The 19,884-nt window shown below is 45.9% G+C and overlaps 1 protein-coding gene across 12 annotated transcripts in view; it reads left to right on the top strand.

Annotated features, from left to right (window-relative positions):
• The window catches only part of DENND2B (DENN domain containing 2B), a 178,143-nt gene that overhangs the window by 109,327 nt on the left and 48,932 nt on the right, over window positions 1-19,884 (top strand). For all 12 annotated transcript variants that reach the window (XM_079928526.1, XM_079928527.1, XM_079928525.1 and 9 more), the window contains one exon: window positions 13,333-13,437. In XM_079928526.1, the coding sequence (XP_079784652.1) occupies window positions 13,358-13,437 (80 nt within the window). In that variant the 5' untranslated portion in view covers window positions 13,333-13,357. The remainder of the gene's footprint in view (window positions 1-13,332; window positions 13,438-19,884) is intronic.

Consider the following 19,884-nt stretch of genomic DNA (forward strand, 5'->3'; position numbering starts at 1 on the left):
ATTTAAAAAATATATATCTTGCGGCACCCCTGTGAGTTCACTGCGGTGCTCTAGGGCACCTCAGCACACAGTTTGAGAACCACAGAAGCCAAGTAACACTTGCTTTATTTAAAGAAGGAAAAAGGCAAATTCTGTCCCCCTTAAAGAAGTTGGATAGATGGACAGACAGATGCCCCTTACCTTCAGTCTCAGCTCCAGCTGGACTGCATTGTTAGGGGAAGGCCTTTCTTTGACCAGGGTCCCCTAGGTGGGGAAGAATGATAAGGAGAAAAGACTTGAAGAACAGCAAGAGAGGAGCATCTCTTACGTTTATTTTTAATTGATTCAGGGCCCTCTGAACTAGATGGCTTAAAGAAAAATGGGATTTTAACACCAAGCATTTGGGGGCCGGGCATGAGACTACTGCCAATATCCGTTTCTAACTCTTTACAGACAGAGCTGGGCTGCAGGGGCACGCTTGGGTTGGAGGATGGCTTCCTGTCACAAGATATGACAGAGACCGGAGGACTTATGTGCTCTGGTGTCAATTAGAGGGCTCAGTGCCAACCTCTCTAGACTCTGAGGTCTGCCACTTACTGTGAAACCCTGAGCAAATTACTTAGCCTAAGCCTCAGTTTCCTTCTTTTTTAAAAATTAATTAATTTTTGGCCGCACTGGGTCTTCGTTGTTGCGTGCGGGCTTTTCTCTAGTTGCGGTGAGCGGGGGCTACTCTTTGTTGCGGTGAGCGGGCTTTTCATTGCGGTGGCTTCTCTTGTTGCGGAGCACGGGCTTTAGGTGCGTGGGCTTCAGTAGTTGTGGTGCACGGGCTCAGTAGTTGTGGCTCTGGGATCTTCCCAGACCAGGGCTTGAACCTGTGTCCCCTGCATTGGCAGGTGGATTCTTAACCATTGCGCCACCAGGGAAGTCCGAGCCTCAGTTTCTTCATCCGTAAAATAGAGATAATGACAGCTAGATTAAATGAGATAAATGCATACTTAGAACTAGCAGAGCCTGGCTGTGTATGTGCACTTTCTTCTACTCCCTTCCAAAACTGACACTTTTATCCAAAGGGAAATTCAGCCCTAATGATCTGGCCAAGATCTGCAGTTTGAGAGTTACTCTACTTCTTGATAAGTTTCCTCTGTGTATCTAATGTTCCTAATCTGCTGAGTTCTGTAACCTGTGTACCCACTCCAAAGGTTCTTTTTTCACTCTCTAAGTGGCATTTTTTAATGAACAGAGTTCTTATTTAGTGTAGTCTGATTTATCAATGTTTTCCACTATGGTTATTGCCTTTTGTGTCCTGTTCTTGCTCTAAGATCTCCTTGGCTTTTGTTCATGGTTTTTCTTCTGCTTGCAGCAGTGTTCTTCTGCCTTCTTTATCTTCCACAAGTCCTGCAAGACTCAGCCCAGTGTTACTTCTTGTCTCCTCCAGAAGCCCTCCCCTACATCCGTCCTGTCCATCTGATTAGGTGTTTTTTCTCCTTGCTCTCAGAACTCTGTGTTCATACATCTATCACAGCTCTTGTTACAATGTGCCAGAATCTTTTCTTTACTTGTCTGTCTCAGGCAGGATGGGGAGCTGCTCAAGGGCAAGGACCAGAGTATAGCACAGTAGCATGGGGGCCTGGCTGGGAAGATGCCCTCAGAGGCTTCAAGTACGTAAACAAATAAAAGTCTTAGGTGCCACACCTGTCTCTCTCTACTTCTCTGACAATATTCCCCCAACCTTTCTTAACCTGTGCCCTCTTTTGATGAGCGTGAGGATCCTCCAGGCAGATGGTAAAATGCTACCCCCAGAGACCGTACTCCAGATTGAGAGTTAACTACATTACAGTGCTTCAGAGAGGGCTGATCAGTAGTGTCCCAAACAGTAGACACGAGGAAAGGAAGGTCCTCTGATTCATTAAGCCCCAGAGAAAGGATCTTTGCATTTTATAATAGGAAAATCATTGCAATCTTTGCAGAGAGCAACTTCAGTTGTTCTGGGGCTGCAGCCACCCCTGCCCTGAATCTTTTGGGTGTTCATAGGATGTGGCCCACTTTTCAATTTTCTGAGTGGGTGTGCTTGCTGAGGGTAGGTCAGACTCTGAACTGGGAAGGCTGGTGGGCTTGGAAGATGGGCCTGGACAGTGAAGCCCCCAGCCTGCTCACTCTGTCCGGGTAGAGCCACTCTGAAATGGTGGCAAATGTTTTTTCATTAAAAATTTTTTCTTTTAAAAAAAAGATTTATTTATTATTTATTTAATTTATTTTTGGCTGCGGCACACGGGGTCCTCGTTGAGGCATGCAGGCTCTTTTGTTGTGGTGTGCAGGCTTCTCTCTAGTTGTGGTGTGTGGGTTTTCTCTCTCTAGTTGTGGCACGCAGGTTCCAGAGTGCGTGGGCTCTGTAGTTTTGCGGCACGCGGTCTCTCTAGTTGAGGAGCACAAGCTCAGTAGTTGTGGCGCATGGGCTTAGCTGCCCCGCGGCATGTGGGATCTTAGTTCCCTGACCAGGGATCGAACCTGCGTCCCCCGCATTGGAAGACGGATTCTTAACCACTGCGCCACCAGGGAAGTCCCTAGTAGTAATTTCTTAACACTAAATTTTAGTGTGATCTAGGGAAGGCCTCACTAAGATGATGATGTCTGACCAAAGACCTGGGAGATGAGGGAGCAGGCTCTCTTGGGGGAGTATGTTCTAGTTACAGGGGACAGCAGGTTTGGAGGCCCGGAGTTGGAATGTGCCTGGTGTATTTGAAGAAATGATAAGGAGATAGTGTGGCTGGTGGGGAAAACGTAAAGGGAAAGAGTAGTTGAAATGAGGTCAGAGATCTCATAGAGACCTAGATGATGAAGACCTTGTAGGTCATGGTGAAGATTTTGGCTCTTACTTTTAGTGATTGGGATCCATGTTAGGGTTTTGAGCAGAAGCAGTGACAAGATCTGCCCTGTTGCTGGTGGTGGGTAAATGTGATGGTGGTAGTTTATTGAGGGTCTGTTCTGACTGTTTCTATTTTCTCAGTGAAATAGGAAACAGAGTAAGAGCTAAGAGAGTGAGGACAAGAGAAGAAGTCCTGAGGCTGAGAGTTGGGGGAAAGCCAGAGACTTCAAGTATGTTCCCTCTTGGTTCTGAGTATCCTCTGTTTTTTATACATGGCTTCTCATTGGTCTTCAAGTTCTCATTATAGAGGTAGAGTATTCTTCCTATACTACAGGTAGGAAAACGGAGGCATTGAGACTTGCCCAGTCCCTTTAGCCCTTACTATTTCCTAGTCCTCTTCTGAGAAAGTTGGCTTGTGGGTGGTGTGTTTTTCTGGAGCAGGGCAGGCATCTTGCCATCAGTCAGGTTGAGTTCAGCTAGGCTGGAGAGCATGGGAAGGGTGAGAATGAGGTCAAGACGTAGGATTGGGAAAGGCTTCAGAAAGAAGTCAACATTTGAACTGGATATTTAAGAAAGAATGGTGGTGGAGGACTTGATGATGGAAGGAATTGGTTGAATAAAAGCTTAGAGGCATGAGCACTCCTGGCATGTGTAGGAAATGGCAGTTAGTCTGCTGTGACTGGCAGAGGGAAGGCACTGGTGTGAGATAGGTCTGTGGCCTTGGAATCATCACCATGTGTACAGGACCCACCAGGTTCTTCTTGCCAAGGGTGAAAGAGGGCAGGGCTCTTTGTGGGGCAGGCCTCCGTTCTATGGACAGAGCGGGCTCCATCGTCCTGGCAGAGCTGGGTTAAGCCGCTCGCTGAGAGGCTGAGTTTCCAGACTGGCAGAAACAGCCATGTCTAGGTTTTTAAAACTGTCTTGGAAGCAACCAGGATTCCTTTGGCCTCGAATTGCCTAACAAGCCCTCACCCCATTTTAGGCTTTCAGGAAACATTTAAACCCAACTTCAAACCTCCACAGAATCTGTACTGAACTGGAGAAGGACCATCTGGCAGGAAAAGGGATTGAAAATGGTTGAGGTTGAAAACCCAAACTTAAAGACCTCTTTGGGGAGGAGAGTTGGGAAAGAGGATGTGGGAGTGATAAGTGGACAGTCAGGAGATGGAAAGAGAGCTTAATTTTTTTCTGGTTGTTATTCAACAACAACAACAAAAATCATCTTTTTTGTGACTGGTTGAGACAGATTTCAGCCTCACAGGGACCTGTAAAAACCCCCAGCAATTCTTCTGATCTCCCAGCAAAACAAATCTTGGTTCCTCTCCACTTGACCAGGCTCATAATCCCCTCAACATTTTTGCTCAAAGGGCTTTCTGGACCTAGAGCCCCAGAGCTTGGGGCTGGAATGGAAAAGATCCAAGGTACCAGGTATGTAGAAGTGCCGACGGAGAAAAGGGGTCTGGAACTTTGGAGGGAATTAGGGGACAGACTTGAGAAAAACCTTCCTGGCTCCCTTTCTACAGCTTTTGATACCCACCCACCCAACCTCTGAGCCCACTTTCTCCCCTTTCCCTTGTGTAACCCCTTGATTTTAGGCACAGCAGAACCAAAGACAAGGTTGTGGGCAGATAACCAGTGAGAAATGAGTCAGGAAAGGAAGCGGGGAAAAGAGGGGTGGGGGAGGAGAAAGCCAGCGTGGAGGTGAAGGCAGGTTTCCCAGGAGCAGCCTTTCTTCATGGGTGTGTTGGATGAGAACTGTTACCGCAGGAGGACCCTGGAAGATAATAGGGGCACTTGTGAGGAGATTGAAACTCCTGAGGTAGACAGGATTGGCTGAGGGCTGGGAGGAAAAGGCCTGCTGGTGACAGTCCAACTGGGTGGCACCTACAGCTGGAAACCTCCCTTTCACTGGATTTATTGCAGCCGTGACTTCGGGGAGCGGAAGAGTGCACCTAAAGGATATGGCCAGTGCTAGAATTTCTAGGGCCCTGTGTCTTCCTGGCCTTTGACTCCTTGGGGGCCCTCTTTTGCCATCAGTTAACGTTTATTTGCCTGTCTTTTATGTGCAGAAGTCTCTGCCAGGTACTGAGGATTGTTCAAAACATGGAGAAGAACTAGCTAGCACTGCCCTACAGCTTTCTCAGCCGCGTGGGGCAGAGCGGGCCAGGATGTCAGGGGACCTGTGGGATGGCTGAATTTCCTAGGAAGGCTGTGCAGGTGAGCCGCGACAGCAGAGCCTGAGCTGTCAGTCCAGGCAGAGCTATGAAAGGTAAATGAGGCGCCTCCCGCCTTGGCCCAGTCCAAGGACACCTGCAGGAGAGAAAGGGAGAATCAAACGCTCCCGCTTTCGAGAACTCTCGTTTGGGTACTTAAAAGGAACTCTCTCTAATGATGACCCTCCCTGAAACTTGCGGTGCCAGTGCTGGTTGCCGAGACTCTTGGAGGAAGAAATGAGAGACGTAGGCCCTCCTCTGGGGGAGCTGCCAGTCTGATCCTTTTCTGCTCGGCCTGCCGCAGGGCCTAGATGACCACGGGCAGCAGGAGGGAGTCAGTGAGGGGGTGAGGACAGTCTGGTAGGTGTTCCCTGGGCAGGGTGAGTAGCAGGTTGACTCCAGGGCAGTCAGACCACAGCTGTACGGAGCCGGACTGGGCTGAAGCCAGGTTCTCGGGGCACACAGAGTTCCGTTCCCTTTCTCACCTTCTCCTTCCCTCTGGGCTGCTTCCTAAGCTATTACTTCCGCACCAGAGATTGCTTAAGAGATCAGTGGAATGTCGACGTGGGCAGAAATTCTCTCATGTGCTTTAGAGGTTTCCTTTGCCGGCGGCGGGTGGGGGGGGTGGCTCCTGACTTCTTACCTAGACCAGACAAGTAGGGTGCTGGGCAGTGTTTGTGTTTCCTCTCAGTGGCGACCTTATTAACCCCAGCAGAACGGGAGGCTTCCCTCCAAACACTTGCATCTGTTCTTCAGCGCTCTCAGGGCTCAAATGTCTCCTCCTCAGGGGCGAGGCATACTGTCACGTCCGAAATTAGGCCTGTGGAAAAGTACCATACAGACGTTTAGAAATATCACTTAACGAGGGGAAACAGTTTTTTGCTCTAGGATAGGAAGGTCCATTCTTAGAGGCTGGGCACCCCTCAGAAGGAGCTCCCTTCAGAGACTGACCTCTAAGGGATCCCTTCTCAGACCCGGGCAGAGCATCTGTGGATTGGGTGATGAGACTGGATGGTAGGGAGAGGGAGCACTGAGGGAGCTGGAGAGACAGCTGCAAGATGCAGGCTGGCCTGAGTGACAGCAGGGAGCCTTCCAGAGGGTCTTTCCTCCAGTGGCAGCGAGGGCAGTAGATGGAGGGTTTCAAGCGGCCGGCATAGGCTCCTCCCTGCACTGCTCAAGCCCAGCCCTCCAGGAGGCTTTGTGTGGCTGCTCCCAGGGCAGTGCCCCCTACCCCTTCCTTGCCGGGACGTGGGACGCAGCACTCACCTGCTGACTGGGAGAGTCAGGCCACAGAGCTGAGCAAAGCTGGCCGCCTGTAGGCGTTGGGTGGGGAGGGACAGTGGTAAATCGGAGAGAGCTTGCTACATCTAACTGGACTGCCAACTGCTGCCATATAGAAATGCAGACGGTGATGGCAGGTTTTCTAATTTTTCAAGAGAAGCCAGAATCTGAATTTTTATTTGCATTTCATTTATACTCACCCAATGTTTAAAACGTTTGATAACCAATTCAACTTTTTTTAAAAAAATGAAGGGAAAACCAAATGGAACATATTTTTGCTCTTGCAAACCACCAGTTAATATCTTCGGGTATAAACTCTTTTTTCCCAGGAGTTTGGAAGTGAGGAGAAAGTGAGGAAAGCGGTTGTTAGCTACCAGGGGTGGGTGGCAGGAAGAGCTGTTTTGAGATACGAGAACTCAGAGTACAACAAAGACTGAGGGAACTGTTTAGAGCAGACATTGATAATGCTTTCACTGGATCCTGTAACATGCCTTCTCCTTTGTTGAGGGTCGGTGGGTCTGTGCAGGTGGAAGAAGCTGGGGGGGTGGGAGGAGGAAGAGGACCGAGTGTCCATCTTGTATTTGCTCACAGCTGGGCAGACTCTTGGGAGGATGGTCAGTAGTGACCCTTCATACCTTTACAAGTCCTCAGCACATTGTGGTACTCAAGTTTTCACACTTACAGGCGTGTAACACTAGCCTGAAGTGCTTCCTGAACATACAAATTCCTAGGCTCCGTTCAAGAGGGGGAGGTGGGACCTGGGATTCTGCATTTTTAACAAGCAGCCCCATCAATGTTAAGAAAAGTAAGTGGACAGTGGAGTCAGAGCTGAGTCCACTGTCCTGCCCTATTCCTTCACTAGGTGAGTGATCTTGGGCCAATCATTTAATCTCTCTCAATCTCAATTTCCTGATTGGAAAATTGGGCCTGTATTATCACTACGTCATGGGATGGTGAGAGCTGAAATGCAAGATGATTGGAGGCCATGCAGAGTGCTGACTCAGAGCCGCAAGGGCGCTGGTGCAGGCCACCTGGGCTCAAATTCCTGCCTTGCCACTTTCTAGCTGTGTGACTTGGGACAAGCGATTTAACTGCTCTGTACCTTGGTTTCCTTGGTAACGTGTAAATAATAATAGTACCCACTTCGTAGGGTTGTCACAAGGATTAAATGATTTAATCCTTTAAAATGCTTATAACTTTAGCTATTATAATTTTATAAAGAATCTAGCAGCACCTTTGATAATAAATGTGCCTTTGCTTTTTTTCTTAAGTCCTCTTTACCATGGGTAACAAACAGGTGAAGGCTTACTTTCAAATGTCACCTCTCTATAAGGCCTTCATAGAGTCCACTTTTTCCTTCACTTTTCTCCCTTTACAGTTAGCTTTTCCAGGGCAGGGACTGTATCTGTCCATTTTCATATCCTAGTACCTTGCACAGTGCCTAGCGTAGAGTAAATGGATTGGATGGCAGTGCCGGGGAGTCTGAAAAATGAATCTAGCTTGGGAATGGAGAGGGTGCCTTCCAAATACGTAGAGAAGCATGATCTGGAAGAAAAATGGTTTATTAAGCTTCAGTGTGCCAGAATAAGAATCACGTGAGGTAGGTCATGTCATTATTATTGCTCTTATAGCGAGAATGTTGAGTCCTCGAAACCCACGTGTACGATGACCCTTGGCCAGCAGTTGCTAGAGGCAGGGTTGGGCTGACTCCAGGCTGGGTGTCCTTCTCACTGCACCTTGAGAACCTGGGACTGTGGTCTCTGTCTCGATGCAGAGTTTGTAGAGAAGTTCTAGTGGTACCTTATTCTGTTCCTTTCTCTGGGTTGTAACTCTTCAGATAGTTGCCTGTAATTTGTCAGAGCTGGGGTTTTGAGCAATTCGTGATCGGTGGTAGATGCTAATTGAACAATTTCATTTTCCAAACATGTAGTTTTTGCGGTTGATGGGCCTGGGAGCTAGCAAAACACCTCTCATCCTCTTGGCTTCTCTGCTCTATTCCCGGTGGGTGTTTCTTTTCCTTGGGAGTGTCTCTCTCTTTGCAGCCAGACTAGCCAAGCAATCAGGCTGAAAGCACAGATGGGAGCCTGGGGCGGCGCTTAGGGCCTTGGGAGAAGCAGTGTTCCCCAGGAAGCCTGCCATGCGGAGTGCTCAAGTCTGCGCTTCAGGTGTAAAGGGTTAGCCTGGTCCTTAGTTCCTCAGGCCGCTGGATTATTCCCTGAACCTGGTAGACCTGGCTAGAGAGAGCAGGTGGGAGGGAGCACAGCAAGTAAGCATCTCTGACTTAGTAGGCTCTCCTGGGGTTCTCAGCAGTGCCTGCCCAAGATGCCTCAACTCCTGGGCCACTGCTGAGAATAGCAGCTGTGTTCTTGCAGAAGTGTGACGAAGGGCTAATGCCGTGGGCCTGGTAGTTTTGACCCACTCCTCTCTTGGTTGCATCTTCACAGGATTTTTCTTCTTGGCCTAAGCAAAAATCACAGCTATCTACATTCTTCCTTCTGACTAAGTTGGCTCTGTGTTCTCATATTCAAGTATATGATTGCATTTCAGAGCATTTTAGATCAGAAATTCAGGGAAGGAAAGAATATATTTTTCATCATGTTCTTTTAATATATTTCAGTTTCTGGTCTTTCCACAAATCTTCTCTCCTTTCCCTGAGGGCCTGCCCCGGAGCTGGTAGGGCATGTCCAATGTTGTTATGATGGGTTCTGATGATTATTGTGACCGTTGTTACCATGGGCACAGTTGAAAGCTGATGCTTAGCAAGTTGATTCCTTGTAGCACTGTGCTCCCTAAGGACCCTGAGAACTGGTCTGGGAAAGCTTCCAGAGGCTGCCTCTCCTTTCCCTTCTTTCTGTTTAACACACACAGCCATACGCCAAGCACTTAACTTGGCCCTTGGCTGGTGCAGGTAAAGAATATCTCACCAGAGCCGGTGTGCACAGGTGCTCTGGTGGCAGGATTGACTCCCCTTCTTCCTTCTCCTCATACTAACATTATGCTATATACTTAAGTTTATAAAGATTTTTTCCTCAATAGGTAGGGAAGGCTTTTCTTTGTTTTTGTTTTAAATTTATTTATTGTATTTTTGGCTGCATTGGGTCTTTGCGTGCTGCGAGCGGGAGCTACTCCTCGTTGAGGTGCGCGGGCTTCTCACTGCGGTGGCTTCTCGTTGTGGAGCACAGGCTGTAGGTGCGTGGGCTTCCTTAGTTGCAGCACACTGGCTCAGTAGTTGTGGCTCACGGGCTCTAGAGCGCAGACTCAGTAGTTGTGGCGCACGGGCTTAGTTGCTCCGCGGCATGTGGGATCTTCCTGGACCAGGGCTCGAACCCGTGTCCCCTGCATTGGCAGGCGGATTCTCAACACTGCGCCACCAGGGAAGCCCGGGAAGGCTTTTCATGAAGGATAAAAATGAGGCTCAGGGTTTGTTTTCTTTCTCTAAAAGCATCGTGGGGGATGTTTCATTGCTATCACCATTGCTAGCACCTACGGGCTTCTTCCTCCCTTCCAGCTCCCGCTTCACTCACCACTACCATCACCAAAACGACAACCTTGAGAGATTGTATAAAGGTAAGGAAATTAGAGAGAGTGCATTTCATGTTGAAATTAGGAAAGAATTATAAATGATATCAAGAATTAGGGTCTGGCTTATTTTTTATCATCGAAACCAATCACTTATTTGCACCAAGATAATAAGTAAGATGGCCTCCAGGATTAAGGTCATTAGTGGCCATAAATAAATATGTTTAACTTCCACATCCAAACATACTTCATTTTGGTCAGTGTGATGAGAATGCCAATCAGAGTGAGAGATTGTTCCTGAACTGTTCAGCGTCTGTGAAGGTGCTGTTGGCCCAGAACAGAGTCCACATTCACATTAGAGATACTGTGAATTACTGTTGTCTCTCACATCTATTCTCCAAGGGACTTAAAATTTTTTTTAAGTTTTTTTTAACATCTAAATTGAGATATAATTCACATACCATAAAATTCACTTGTGTTATGTGTACAATTCATTTTTAAAATATATTCACAGTTATGCAACCATCACCACTGTTTATCTAATTTCAGAACTTTTTTTCACTCCCCCAAAAGAAAACCCATACTCATTGCAGTCACTCCCCATTCTCCTACCCTCAACTCAACCCTAAGCAGCCATTAATTTATTTTCTGTCTCTGCAGATTTGCCTATTCTGTACATTTCATAAAAATGGCATGAGAGTTCATCCATGTTGTGGAATGTCTCCTTTTTATGTCTGAATAATATTCCATTTTATGGATATACGACACTTTGTTAATGCATTCGTCCACTGATGGACATTTGAGTTGTTTCCACTTTCTGGCTATTATGAACATTGGTATGAGTATTTGTGTGGACATGTTTTCATGTCTCTTGGCTGTATACCCAGGGGTGAATCATGCTGGGTCTTATGGTAACTCTATGTATCCCTTTTTGAGGAACTGCCAAAGTATTTTCCAAAGTGGCTGCACAATTTTACATTTCCACCAGCAGTGAATGAAGGTTTTCGTTTCTCCACAGTCTCACTAGCACTTGTTTTTATCTTTTTGACTGGAGTCATCCTGGTGGTGTGAAGTAATACCTCACTGTGGTTTTGATTTGTATTTCCCTAATGACTAGTGATGTTGAACATTGTTTCATGTGCTTCTTAGCCAACTTTATATCTTTGGAGAAATGTCTGTTTAAATTCTTTGTCTACTTTTTTTTTAACATCTTTATTGGAGTATCATTGCTTTACAATGGTGTGTTCTGTTTGTCTACTTTTAAATTAGATTATGTCTTTTTATTATTGAGTTGGAAGAGTTCTTTATGTATTCTAGATACAAGTTGCTTAGCAGATATATATGATTTGCAAATAATTCTCCCATTCTGTGGGAGTCTTTTTACTTTCTTGTGGTATTTTTTACAGCACAAAAGTTTTTTATTTAGTATAATACAGTTTATATCTTTTTTCTTTTGTTGCTTGTGTCATATCTAAGAAACTGTTGCCTAATCCAGTGTTACAAAGCTTTACCTCTATGTTGTATTCCAGGCTTCGCTTTTGTCATTTGAACTCTTAAATTTAGGTCTATAATCCATTTTTACTTTTTTTTGTATAGTATAAGGATAAGGGTCCTGCTTTATTCTTTTGTATATGAATGTCCAGTTGTCTGAAAAGACTATTCTGGGCTTTCCTGGTGGCTCAGTGGTTGAGAGTCCGCCTGCCAATGCAGGGGACACGGGTTCGTGCCCCGGTCTGGGAAGATCCCACATGCCGCGGAGTGGCTGGGCCCGTGAGCCATGGCCGTTGAGCCTGCGTGTCCGAAGCCTGTGCTCCGCAATGGGAGAGGCCACAACAGTGAGAGGCCCACATACCGCAAAAAAAAAAAACCAGACTCTTCTTTCCCTCTTGAATTGTCTTAGCATCCTTGTTGAAAATCAATTAACCGTAAATGTATGGGTTTATTTCTCAACTCTCAATTCTATTCTGTTGATTTCTATTTCTGTTCTTACATCTGTGCACACTGTCTTGATTACCATGGCTTTGTAGTATGCTTTGAAATTGGTGAGTGCGAGTCCTCCAACTTTATTCTTCTTTTTCAAGATGGTTTTGACTGCTCTGGGTCCCTTGCACTGCCACAAAATTTTAGGATCAGCTTGTCAATTTCTGCAGTTGATGAGTATTCTGTTCAGTCTGTAGATCAATTCGGGGAATCTTGCCATCTTAACAACTTGGAGTTCTCCGATCATGAACCTGGGATGCCTTTCTATTTATTTATATCTTCTTTAATTTCTTTCCGTGATGTTTTGTAGTTTGTAGTGCATACGTCTTGCACTTCTTTTGTTAAGTTTATTCCTAAGTATTTTATTCTTTTTGCTGCTATTATTAATGGAATTTTTAAAATTTCATTTTCAGATTGTTCATTGCTGGTATGTAGAAAGAAAATTGATTTTTTAAATATTACTTTGTATCCTGCAAACTTGCTTGACTTTATACGTTAGTTTAAGAGTGTTTTAGTGGAATTGTTATGATTTTCTACATGGAGGATAATACCATCTGCAAATAGGAGACAATTTCCAGTCTGGATGTACCCTTAAGTTTTAACATTTTTCTTCCTTTTATTATTTTAGCATAAAATAATGTTACTATATTAGCTAACTGTATATGGTACATGTACAGACATTTTTCACTTTGTAAATACTTAAATACCTTAAAGTATATTAATTTTATCATATTTTAATGTTAAAAATATGATAACTCATAACTGTGGTTTCTGGCTCAGATGCCACTTTATCAGGATGTTCTTCCCTGAACATCCTATTTTAAAAAACAAATCTTCTTCACTTTCCCTCTACCTTGCTTCATGTTTTCTTCCTACCACTTATCACTATACATATTATACACAAATGTACACTTATGTATCACACACATGACTTGTGCCTGCTTATTGTCTGTTTCCCTCCATAAGGATGTAAGCTTCATGAGAGCAGAGACTTTGTTTCATTCTTTGCTGGATGGCAGTGCCTAGGACATGGGTGCTCACTCAGTAAATATTTGTCAATGATTAATTGTTTAGAACAAGATTAACTATTTTAAGAAAAGTAAGTCAGTTTCAAGTTGATTAAAGAAAAACATTGAATAAATGATTGTTCAGGAGGTAAGCAAATATGGTAAAATTCATAAAGGCTGTATGGCATGCCAGAAGTTTGGGAAACTCTAACTTAAGAAATGAGACGAAGCAGGATGGAAATGGAGTTTTTAAAATCATTTTCTGTGAAGTGATAAGTTATCTGTTAGCTCACAGACTCTTCCCCAACCCAGATCAGGGATCCCTTGAGGCTCTTAATCTGTAACACATGAAATTAAATATATGTGGGAAAGTGGTTCCTGCTAACCACCACAGAAACCCTGTTGGCAGTTTTGGAGGTCATCTGGAAATGTTTGAGGTGCTTTTCGCTGCCCATGGAAACTTGGCTTATAGGTCTTGTCTTCTTTGCAGGGCTCTGTGTTTGCAGAGAGCAGAAATGACCATGACTGCCAACAAGAATTCCAGTATCACCCACGGAGCTGGAGGCACTAAGGCCCCTCGAGGGACCCTGAGCAGGTGAGTCGGGGAGCACTGCTAAGGGAATGGGGCTCACTGGAAGGTAACATCAAAGGACACCTAGTGACCTGTGTCCTGGATAGGATTCCTGCCAAATGTCAATGATTATCATCATGATTCTGACAGTCATAGAGGTGCACAATCTGGGCCAAACTTTAACTGCTTACCAAATAGTGAGATCTCAGGGCATTTTCTTATGCCCTCTAACATTTTGGTTACTCATCTGTAAAATAATAATAGTACTTATCTCACAGAGTTTCTGTGAGGATTAAATGAGATAATATATGTCAGTGCTTAGCATAGTGCCTGGCAAAAAGCCACTCAGTAAATGTTAGCTTCCTCCCGGTGGTGGGGTAGAAGCTTCCAGAGCTGGCAGATAGCTGTACAACCCTCACCAGGGCTTCTCAGGTCTTGGCCAAGGCTGGATGCTGATGTCCTAGAAGAACCTCTTTTATTAAAGCCACGTACCCTTCATAGCCCCTCCTGCTGAATCTCAGTTGGGCGGATTTGGCCTTTGGAACCTCAGCCGCTAGAATGGATAGTGATGAGAAGGATGCTCATCTTACCCTGGGATCGGGCTAGTTCCTTCCTGGAGGTCTGGGCTGTGCGTTACCAGGCTGAGTCCAGTGGAGTGTGGCACACAGTCACGTCTGGCCAGAGGTAGTGGTAGATGTTTGGTTCACTCAGAGCTAATATCCAGGTATGGTTGATAGAATGGGGCATAGGATGTGGCCCCTGGGGAGTGACTGGCGTGAATGAGGCAAGAGGAATTCTGTACACCATATGTGCAGTTTGGTCCCAGTGGAAATGGTCTGGATTGACTGTGCCAACCGAACAGAAATTGGTAGATTATGACTTGTTAGAGCTTGGGGCTTAGACAAACAAATTGAATATCTACTCTGTGGCAGCAAGACCAGTGAGAACACCCCCTGCGCACGCACCCCGTCTAACCTGGACTAGAGTTGCTTGCATACTTGCTTCCCTGAACTGGGTGAGGCTGAGGATGGCAGGCACCAACAAACTCTTGGGTAAAGCAGATAGAAAAACTGACCTATCCCAGGGTGTGTCGGTGGCCAAGGCAGAAACAGGTCTAGATCTCAGAGTCTTTGTCTCCCATTATCTACTTTTCAGGAACCACTTTGCTGGGCTCCCCCCTCCCCCCCGAGTCTGGTGGCATTTCTTACTCTGCAGTCTGCCTCTGAGTTGGCAGATAGAGACTGGGAATTAAGGTTCCCAACTTTTTTTATATGAGACTGTATGGGTGAAATAAGCATTGTGTGTGATTTTACCATTTTATTCTTAAATTAAAAGAAATAGTATATTTAGAACCTGAATTAGAAATTACTGTACCCAGCAGCCCTCAGCTCCTTCAAGTATTCTTTTTTTCTTCTAATTTCCGCTTTGTGGGGACCGGGATGGGAGATGCAGTGTTTACATAAAGTCACAAAGCAGAATCAGAACTGCTGACAGGCACCCTAGTTTCTATTTGGAGTATATACCTACATGTTTTAAACATTTTTAGAAATTGCTCTTCCTTTAGCTTCCCAGCCTGCTTGCCATCATAACATGACGGATGGTATTTGTAAATATCTGAGCCTCTGATGTGCCTAAAAAAAGGCATTTTTCCCTGCCAAGTCTTCACTTCCCTTCCTTCCTGCCACCTTTCCGCTTCCCTCCCTCCTCTCCTGGGCTTTTGGCATGGAGTCACAGGCCTCTGGCTAGCTACAGTCTTCTCTCAGAGGCTACTGCTGGACTGTAGTTGTTATTATTTCAAAATTGTCATCTGGTGGTTTCTCTGGCTGCTTTCACCCCCAGCCAAATCTGGGACTGTTCTTAGGAAGTTGTCAGTGAACTCTGAGGGCTCTCCTCCGAGGTGCTGGGCTCTTTGGTGGACAGAGAAACTACCAGATGACAATTTTGAAAAACAAAAAGGGGAAAAGGGGGGGGATGATCCATTCTCTTTTTTCAAGGCTTTTACAGTTTGGATTGATGACCTTGGCACTCAGATTTCTTAGTCTGACCTTTCGATAGACATTTGCCTGTGACCTGGGGCCCTTTAATCATTGCCAGCCCAGGAGTTCCAGTGAGAAAAGACTCCCAGGTATGACCGGAACTTTGGTTGGGAAGTGCAGGGGTGCTAGGACCTTGGAAAGCTGGGCCTTTGAACCCTGGCTGCTTTGGGGACCTCCACATCATCCACATGGAGGCAGAGGAAGCTGATGATACTGAGAGGCATTTGTATCTAGCTTTGGGGGCAGGGGTACTTTGGGGCATGGAAAACTGGTGGGGACGGGCAAATGGGACCCTGTGGAACTACCAAGATATGTATTTGCAAGGCCATATCCTTAATTTGAATAAGACTTCACCTGGTGCCACCACTAAGCTAGTTTGGGGTAAAGATCCTAGATTCCATTCCATTATTAGGTTCTTAGGAGTGTTTTGCTAGTTTATTCTCTTCCTTTTCCTTTATAGCCCATTCTTGATTTGGCAGGATATGCAGGAGGAGGAAACGTGAACCTCTCGTTTTACCACCAAAGTTTTGTTCTTTGCTATATTTTGGTCTCCTGGAGCAGGCTTCCCTTTCTCTCTGTTAGTGAGGACAAAGGGTCACGTTGCTTCACCCTTAGCTGCTTCACCTCCCCACAGGCTGTTCCCACTCCAGCTCGTTAGATTTGGCTGCATCCATTTCTGGGGGTGGGAGGTGAGATTCTCAAAGCTCCTCTGAATTCCAGAGGTCAGGCTTTATGATGTTGGTGTTGATGACCTGGGTGGGACCAGAAGCAGCTTAGTGACTTGCTTGCTAAGAAATGGTCATGCTGGGCTTCCTTGGTGGCACAGTGGTTAAGAATCCACCTGCCAATGCAGGGGACACGGGTTCGATTCCTGATCTGGGAAGATCCCACATGCCGCAAAGCAACTGAGCCCGTGCGCCACAATTCCTGAGCCTGTGCTCTAGAGCCCGTGAGCCACAACTACGGAAGCCCGCATGCCACAACTACTGAAGCCCGTGCACCTAGAGCCCGTGCTCCGCTACAAGAGAAGCCACCGCAATGAGAAGCCCGCACACTTCAACCAAGAGTAGCCCCCGCTCACCGCAACTAGAGAAAGCCTGCATGCAGCAACGAAAAACCCAACGCAGCCAAAAAAAAAAGAAATGGTCATGCTAATGGTTGCTAAGAAAGTGTTATGTTGAGAGCTAGTTCGGCCATCTAGATGGGGTAAACTTTGCCACTTGTTGCTCTCAGGAGATTTCACTTGTACTGTGAGACTTGGCAGGCAGCAGGGGCTGTTCTCAGAAGACTTGTCATGTCTGCTTATTTCCTCAACAGCTTCTTCACTGTGAAACTCCAGCATCTGGATCATTGTGACTTGCAAATATAGGCTGTCTGTATTGTGTTTTGGAAACCTTACCTCTGGATGTATGTGTGGGAAACTTGGGTGCCTGTAAAAGTGTAGACTTCTTGGGGTCAAGGACTTTGACTGCTTTCTGTTTCCTCTGAGCCTGGAACTGTGCCTGGTACCTAGAAGACTAACTGTTGGTTGACCAGTTGTTTAGATGGCTGGGAGATCAGCCTCTTAGAGCATAGGCTACTTGTACTATTTGACTCTTTATAGTATCTTCCATGATAGGTCTTGTTAACTTTGGATTCCCTTTCCATTCAGTCCATAGACTCTGAGAAAGGCAGAGCTGAAGAGGAACCTTGGAGCTCATTTGGTCTCACCCACTTGTTTGACAGTTTGGCTAACAGACACAGAGAAGAGGAGGTACTCCCCAAGGATACAAAGCTAATGGGGGGAAGAACGCAAGCCTAGCTCTCCTGTTCCTTCTGTTATTTTATTGTACCTCTACATTCACCTCCCTATAAACATGACTGGGATTTCCCTGCTCAAAAACTACTGTCATCTATGATACAGTCAAACTTGGCTTGCTTTGTAAGGCTTCCATAAAAAACCCTGGTTTTTCTTTCTGTCTTAATCTTGCACTGCTCTCTAATGCAAACCTTACATTTCTGCCAGTCTGGATGCAGATGTTACTTCCCTCCCAGTCCTTTTCTTGACCACTCAGCTAGGAAGGATTCCCCTCCCCTCTCTGTATTCACTCTTAGAGCCCTTGGTTTAGAGCCTCCACATGGCACTTGTAGTACCTCAGAAGGTGGATAAGTGGATTTTTCCCTGTGAGATTGCTATGGGACACTGGTTGTTAAGAGTCTTAGAGGCCTTATTATTTACAGAGGATCTTCAGGGCTCACCCTTAAGGTCCTTAGAAGGCCTTTTGTCTGTCTGTGTGTACGAGTCTGTGAGGCAGTACTTTAAATCTTCCTTAGGTCTTGGCAAAGGATCTTTCAGTCCCACTCTAGATTTTTTTAAAAAGATTTATTGAGGGATAATTAAAGTACCATAAATGCAATTTAAAGTTTTCAGTTTGAAACTAACACACCATTGTGAAGCAGTTATACTCCAATAAAGATGTTAAAACAAAACAAAACAAAAAACCAAAAGAATAAAGTTTTCAATTTGATGAGTTCATATACACACATACACACACCCACGGAGTGTAACTGTCACCACAATCTGGAAACCGTTTTTTTTGTTTTGTTTTGTTTTGTTTTGTTTTCGGTACGCGGGCCTCTCACTGTTGCGACTTCTCCCGTTGCGGAGCACACGCTCCGGACACGCAGGCTCAGCAGCCATGGCTCACGGGCCCAGCCGCTCCGCGGCATGTGGGATCTTCCCGGACCGGGGCACAAACCCGTGTCCCCTGCATCGGTAGGCGGACTCTCAACCACTGCGCCACCAGGGAAGCCCTGGAAACCATTTTTTAATTTGAGAATTTTTTCTTGTCTAGAGAGACAGAGACTGAAACAAGTTTTATTTTCTAACTCAGAAAGCCCTTTCTCGTTTATGTTTCCTTTAAATTTTGTTTGAAAACGGTTCCCTGTTTGGCTCATCTCTTTTTCCTTTCACTAGAGACAGCGAAGAGTCAGAGGGCACCTTTGGCACTCTGCCTGGAAATGTCTTTGGCTAGTTCATCTAATATATTAGATATACATCCTATTTTCCATGTTACCACAGGTGACAGAGTTGCCAAACTTTTCAACATTATGAGGGTCCCCTTTCCTCTAGCTTCTAACGTTTTCCTTATTTTTGCCTTAAGCACCCCCAACAACCATCACCCAGTCCCACGGTCAATGTTTTAGGACTTTGTGTCAATAGCATTCCACTTCTAGGTACCCAAATCTGTGTCAGGTATCTACCATTATAAAACTATCCCAAATTTTATAGTGTGAAACAACCATTTGATTCTGCTCACAGACTCTGTAGTTTAGGATTTCAGACAGAGACCACAGGGATGGCTGCTCCCTGCTCATGATGTCTGGGACCTCAGCTGGAAAGACTTCAAGGCTTAGGGTGACTCAGTGGCTAGGGGCTTGTGTTTCCTGGAGGCGTCTTACCTCACCTGTCTGGGGGTTGATGCTGGCTGTTGCTGGGACCCCAGCTGAGACTGTCCGTCAGAACACCTACCCTCTCCACATGCCCTGGGCTCTCTCACAGCCTGAGAGACAGGAAGTAGAAGCTGTTGGTTTCCTGAGGCCTGGGCCTGAAAAGTAGCACAGATTCATCTCTACCATATTCTATTGGTCAAGCAATCACAGAGCCCAGATTCAAGAGAAGTGGTCATGTTGGCAGCAGGCATGTCAAAGAGTTTGGGGACCATGTTTTGAAACCATCACAAATGTCTTTAGCATGGTTTCCTGCAGCTACCTTTCTCTCCCTCTTGGCTTTGCGTAGCGCCTGGTTCTGCTTTATACAGCAGTTCCATTTTTGCTGGACCTAGGGCATTGGGGACGTTCCCATAAGGCGTCATTTTTTTACCTGTCTCAGAGAAGGCGTCTGTCTTATAAATGCTCTCTTTATGTTCATTGCCATTACTTCCTAGAGGACTTGGGGTTCCTTCCCAGAGAAGAGCTCACCAATTCTCCTTGTGCTTCCCTAGAAATCAGCTAGATGACAGGCAGGTAGATGTGCTTTCTGGAGGTGACAAGGTGACTCAGTTTCTGCTCTGACCCTAGCTACTGTTCTACTTACCCTGACAAGCTGTGATTGACTTTGAGTCTCTGTAGGTAGTGGTCCAGATGTAGCCCCACTTGGCGGATGAGGCTGTCCTGGACCCTACTGAGGCCTTCCAGCCATTTGGGAGCAAGATGGTCAAGTTGTGAGTGTCACCCTCTTTTTGACTTTTTGACTTTTGTCCCAGAGTGGGGTGTCCGTTACTGAACTGAGCCCCTGCTCTGGCCTGGGGAACAAACTTCTGGACTTGCTGATAGGACTCAGGCAGACTTCCTCCCTTTTCTCCTTCTGGATGCCTCAGAATATGGCCTTGGGGGAGTGCAGTGAGCATGCCATCTCCAGACTTGGGGCGGTCACATAGTGATGGGAGGATGCTGC

The sequence above is a fragment of the Stenella coeruleoalba genome, assembly GCF_951394435.1.
Source record: "Stenella coeruleoalba genome assembly, chromosome: 8".
NCBI classification, from domain to species: domain Eukaryota; kingdom Metazoa; phylum Chordata; class Mammalia; order Artiodactyla; family Delphinidae; genus Stenella; species Stenella coeruleoalba.